Raw genomic sequence first — 6,000 nt, forward strand, 5'->3', positions numbered from 1 at the left:
GCATATATATCGAGATTTTGTATATATATTATTATATATACAAAATCTCGCGAGCTGGAGATAAAAATGTTTTCTCTTTACAACGTTGCCATTGCTAGCTTTGAAATCCTTGAGTTTGTTAATAAAAATTCGTTAAAAGTTTTATTAAGTATGAAATAGATAATAAAACAAATTCCATCAAATTTGGGTTTGCAGATGCCCTCATTCGGATGGAAATCTTCAATATTCAAAATTTGATGGCTCTAGGTACCGTTGTTTTATCACAATGCTAAAAACATACATACATTTATGCAGATTCTTCATTATTTAATTTCTTTAAATATAATACATGGAGATAATACTTGGTGAGAACAATTTAAAAAGTGAAACAACGCTTATAGTGAATCAAGGCAAAATGCCAAAACGAAATTAATAGTTCTTTTGAACAAAATTGCCCCTTTGAACTAATAATGTTTTCATTTTGTTTCTACTATAAAAAGTTTTAACATTTTCGTTTCATCTGTATAATTCTATGAATCAAACATTTATTCAGGCTTAATAGCATTTTCAATGGTTATTTACTCGACAGTCCAATTTCACTTTTATATTTCACAATTCTGAATTAGTTAAGGTACATATTAATTTCATTTATTTTATTTAAGTTATTATTGAAATACTATTACTAGGAGGTACTAATTAAATTCTAATATTAAATATATAATTTTTCTAATAGTTCATTCGAATTCTTTGCAAATATATCCCCGTACAAATGTTTCCGAAGTTCTTCATTTCGTGACTGTTTTAAAATTTTGTATGCTTTCGTGTGCAGGTTGTTATAGAAAGAATATATATTATAAAAACAATCTGCATGAGTGTGGTAAAATACGGAGTACTTAACGTAAGTGAAGGAAAGCAGAGCAAAATTTTGTTAATGATCGAGTTGAAATTAATGTTTTATATCACTGATCTCAAGTGACAATCCCTCTGTATCATATTTTATAATAATTTTATAAAGGTTTTCTGTTTTTAAGAATACTTTGCATATATTTTACAAGGTGGCACTTAACATGAATTTTTTACATCTATTAATGTGTATATTTTTTATTTACACAATTAAATTCTTCAATTAACTTTTGCTGAAAACTGAAAACCTAATTTTAAAAATTTACAAAAAAGCAAAACAAACTTGAATATTATTCCATTCAATTGCATTACATAAGCCAAATTGTTTTACAACTTTCTTAAAGTATCACAAAAATGCTTAAAATGCTCATAGTTAAAGATAGGTTTAAGAATTACTTGAGAATTTAATGCTAGTATATTTTCAGTAGCAGCAATGAGGCTTTGGTATTGAATTCTAAAGATTCTGCCAATTCTCCCCTAGCATTACCTGAGTCGTTCATTTCAGTTTTAATTTTGGAAGATATTTATACATTTAAAGCAAAAGTAATACTTTCCATATACAATTTCTTTTTTAATTTAATAGATTAAAAAGGAAATCGATAGAATCAAAAAGGTTTCAAGTTTAGATAGTCATAAGTTAAGAGATGATTCGCAGCGATCTTTCCAACTCAGTCACTAACTTTAACGGTTTTAAACCTCGTAAGTTATTAATCGCTATAGCAGGAATGTAAAACAACAAACTGACACAAAAGAGTCAACTAGGGCTTTACTTTTCTAGAGTTATTACGTACCACATGCAATAATTTGTCAAATTTACTTTTCTAGAGTTATTACGTACCACATGCAATAATTTGTCAAATTTACTTTTCTAGAGTTATTACGTACCACATGCAATAATTTGTCAAATTTACTTTTCTAGAGTTATTACGTACCACATGCAATAATTTGTCAAATTTACTTTTCTAGAGTTATTACGTACCACATGCAATAATTTGTCAAATTTACTTTTCTAGAGTTATTACGTACCACATGCAATAATTTGTCAAATTTACTTTTCTAGAGTTATTACGTACCACATGCAATAATTTGTCAAATTTACTTTTCTAGAGTTATTACGTACCACATGCAATAATTTGTCAAATTTACTTTTCTAGAGTTATTACGTACCACATGCAATAATTTGTCAAATTTACTTTTCTAGAGTTATTACGTACCACATGCAATAATTTGTCAAATTTACTTTTCTAGAGTTATTACGTACCACATGCAATAATTTGTCAAATTTACTTTTCTAGAGTTATTACGTACCACATGCAATAATTTGTCAAATTTACTTTTCTAGAGTTATTACGTACCACATGCAATAATTTGTCAAATTTACTTTTCTAGAGTTATTACGTACCACATGCAATAATTTGTCAAATTTACTTTTATAGAGTTATTACGTACCACATGCAATAATTTGTCAAATTCAAAGTAATATTCATTACAGCAATACGTATTTAATAACTGGCACAAAATTTCACGTTTTATGGACATCAAAATACATCAAATTTATTAATTCTACATAAAAATACACTTATATATATTTTTTATTAAAAACAGCAGCGAACGTTAGTTTAGCTTTTATGAAAAAATATGTAAACAGTAATACTTTTGTGTGTTCCTTTCTCAAACAACACTTTATGAAAACTTAAATTCTTTTTTAATATCATCATCATTTGCTATGTAAACTTATTTAATGTTTTGCAGTTTTTAAGAAGCTACAACTCAAAACTCTTTCATTTTCAGAAAATCAGAGATTTTTAATGGCTTTGTAGTGTTAATTTTTGATGACATTACATTACAAATATGAAAAACTAAGGTCTTTTTAAGCTAAAGAAGACAAATAGCATACGTACTTAATTAGAATCTTATTTTAGATATCTAAGCAGGTATTACATTTTGTCTGTGACTTTATAGCGTCATAAACCTTACAGGCCTTTATTTTAACTAAAAGTCTCAAATACGATGCAAAGTATATTCTACATTAGAAATTAAGTATCCTGAATTAGGTTACCTTACATTAGAAATAATTGTCGTTTTTAGGCAGCTTGTTTTTAAAAAGTTATCATTAGTATAATACACGATAACTAAAATAGTTACTAATATGATATCAATTGTCCTCATAAATATGATAAAATATATACACATCTGTACAGTTAATTAAAAGATAGCCTGTGAAATGGAAGAATAACTTTTGCTAGATGTCTTAACCATCTCAGGAATGGTCTTAGAAAATCTATGTATTAGTAAAGTCAAACAACAATAATTTTCTTTAAAATAAATTTCATCTATAATCTGCAGTTTTTTAAATAATTATACGTAGCTTAAAAGTGCAGAGAGAAAACTGTTCATGTTAATCAAAGATAATTAAACGATTTTTTTATATTAAAATAATTAAAACTATGAATTATTTCGGATTCATGATATTTAATTGTATTTTTATGTAATGTCGGCACCAAGCTAAGGTCACGAATCAGAAAAAAAAAATTGTTTAGGACAAAAACTCTTAAAAATTTGGCCTGCTTTTTAAAAATTTTTTTTTGGAAGAAATGTTGGATAATGATTTTTAGACATTATATCGCTTACATATAATATTACATAAAACACTTTACTCATATATGTTGCATTCATTTTTCTCTTTTAACATAACGTGAAGTATCAAAAAACAACACAGGAAATATCGGAATAGTAAATATTGCAGATCGTGTTTTTGGCATGGTGCCAATGATATATTAAGTGATATTGATCAAAATAAAAGTCAAAAGGTCTATCTATGGATGAAAATTGCAGAAATACGGTTTTGTATACCTAACGCATACGAACACAAAATTTTAGTAATAAATGGAAAATGTTGAGGGATTTTAATGCCAAATAATATCAGTTTAAAAAATCTAACGAATAACAGACATCCATTTAAAATCTGCAGAACATTGACTGAAATCTTCTCGAATGTCATAATATTACCCTTTAACCCCCGCTTAGTAAAAACTGTTTACGTTTGTTATGGCATCATTGAGAAAAGTTGAATATTTCAAGACGTTTTGGTAAAAGCTCTATCTAAACTAGTAAATATTTACGAAGTAAATTACTACTATATTCATGAAGTACGCAAAAGAATTATCGTTTGATGAAGAAATGTGCAGCGAAATAACATGTAAAGGCGCGGATTCGTTTATGAATAAGATTTTCCCTTATTCAGTTCACTAGAGCGACTTAATGGAAGCTACGGACTTATGTCCGCATTTCTGTAGGTTGGGTCTGCATAGTGCTGCCTGCTTGTCTGTCCTACTGACCGTGTGCGTAACAAAAATGCTCTGTGACGTCAAAAAATGAAAGGAAATGCAAAGAAATTGAAGGAGCGAGAGACTGCAGTCTCTGGTCTAGGCAGAGTATACCCAAATGGCGCAAACTGTAAGAGACGCTGCTGGAGTTTTGGGGAGTGAGTATAAACAGATTCATTATTAAATGGCACACTCACCCTGGGCTGAGCGTTCCCCATGGTGTCTGCCCAAGGCGGCATCACACGCCTCCCCTCCCCGATCGTCCTAGGCGGGGGGTGGGGGAGCACGGCACGTGCAGGTGACCCAGGTAGCCGACAACATGGCCGCCGGTTTCTCCTTTTCGATTTCCGTGCGTTCTCTCCCTGCTTCTTCGAGAAAGTTCTTGTCGGAGATCACGTGGGAGAAATCGCGATCCGACGAGATGGAAGTCCTTGTGATCACTCAAGTATGCCCGGGAGAGAGTGTATCCGATTCTGGACAGGGAAAAAAAACTGGGAACCGGAGTGTGAGGTGAAGCGGAAAGACGACTTTGGCCCGATGTAGCCTTTTCCGAGGGAAAGCGATGACGAGGACACCTGGCGGCGGCTCTTGCAGTTTGCGGAGGTTGTGGTGGCGGTCCCTGCCGATATTGTTTCCGAATGCGAAATGTACTCAAGGATGTATGTATGCATGCATGCATGCAAGGAAAATCTCGATTTTCTTCCTTCCTTCCTTCCTAAATTTTTGCGTGGTACACTCACTCGCGTCCAGTGTTCTTTACGTTCATAATGACATAAACAAATATGGATGCTAGATAATTACACAACACAAAATTTAATCAATTTATAAGAGCTGTTACTTCATCGATATTCCTCCTAGGCTTTCTATAACTTGCAGCTGAAATATCAGTCACGGATTGCTATTTTATAATTATGATTTCTTTAGAAAAGTCAAATTGATGGGTAATATATTACCATGCCACAAAACTAAACGGAAACGGATGTTGAGCCTTAATAAACATATATATTAATCAAAGCTTTCTCACTGATTGCTGAGTATCATTATTTTGTACAGTTGGCTCTGATTAATCGGGTTACGAAGTACGCGCGCTTGTGTTAAAAAAGAAATTATTTATTGCGGATCGATGCCAAAAAAAATTAACTATCTAGGGAAAACATTAAGTAGAAAAAGACTGGAGTAAAGCACTGAAAGAATAGGTTGTCATATTATTTGGAAGCTGCTGCTATTCACAATTTTGTATAGTTTAATTGAACATAAATTCAGAATACATAAAGTTTGTAAATCAGTCCTTAAAAGTAAATTGCTCTAGAATAAAAATAAATAAAGCAACTTATCGTGTGTATCATTATTTTGTACAGTTGGCTCTGATTCATCGAGTTGCGAATTACATGAGCTTGTGTTAAAAAAGAAATTATTTATTGCGGATCGATGCCAAAAAAAAATTAACTATCTAGGGAAAGCATTAAGTAGAAAAAGACTGCGGGAAGTAAAGCACTGAAAGAATAGGTTGTCATATTATTTGGAAGCAGCTGCTATTCACAATAGTGTATAGTTTAATTGAACATAAATTCAGAATACATAAAGTTTGTAAATCAGCCCTTAAAAGTAAATTGCTCTAGAATAAAAATAAATAAAACAACTTATCGTGTGTATCATTATTTTGTACAGTTGGCTCTGATTCATCGAGTTGCGAATTACATGAGCTTGTGTTAAAAAAGAAATTATTTATTGCGGATCGATGATAAAAAAAATTAACTATCTAGGGAAAACATTAAGTAGAAAAAGACTGCGG

General features: G+C 31.1%; 1 protein-coding gene across 1 annotated transcript in view; it reads right to left on the bottom strand.

Moving 5' to 3' along the window:
- Window positions 1–4,753, bottom strand: part of LOC118182079 (cGMP-inhibited 3',5'-cyclic phosphodiesterase 3A-like) — a 125,621-nt gene extending 120,868 nt beyond the window's left edge. The window contains exon 1 of the mRNA XM_035351361.2: window positions 4,406–4,753. Within this exon, the coding sequence (XP_035207252.1) occupies window positions 4,406–4,447 (42 nt within the window). The 5' untranslated portion in view covers window positions 4,448–4,753. The remainder of the gene's footprint in view (window positions 1–4,405) is intronic.
- Window positions 4,754–6,000: the final 1,247 nt, after the last annotated feature.

This window comes from Stegodyphus dumicola, chromosome 5 (genome assembly GCF_044657685.1).
Source record: "Stegodyphus dumicola isolate Sdum_Otavi_A_Nest chromosome 5, ASM4465768v1".
Lineage (NCBI taxonomy): Eukaryota > Metazoa > Arthropoda > Arachnida > Araneae > Eresidae > Stegodyphus > Stegodyphus dumicola.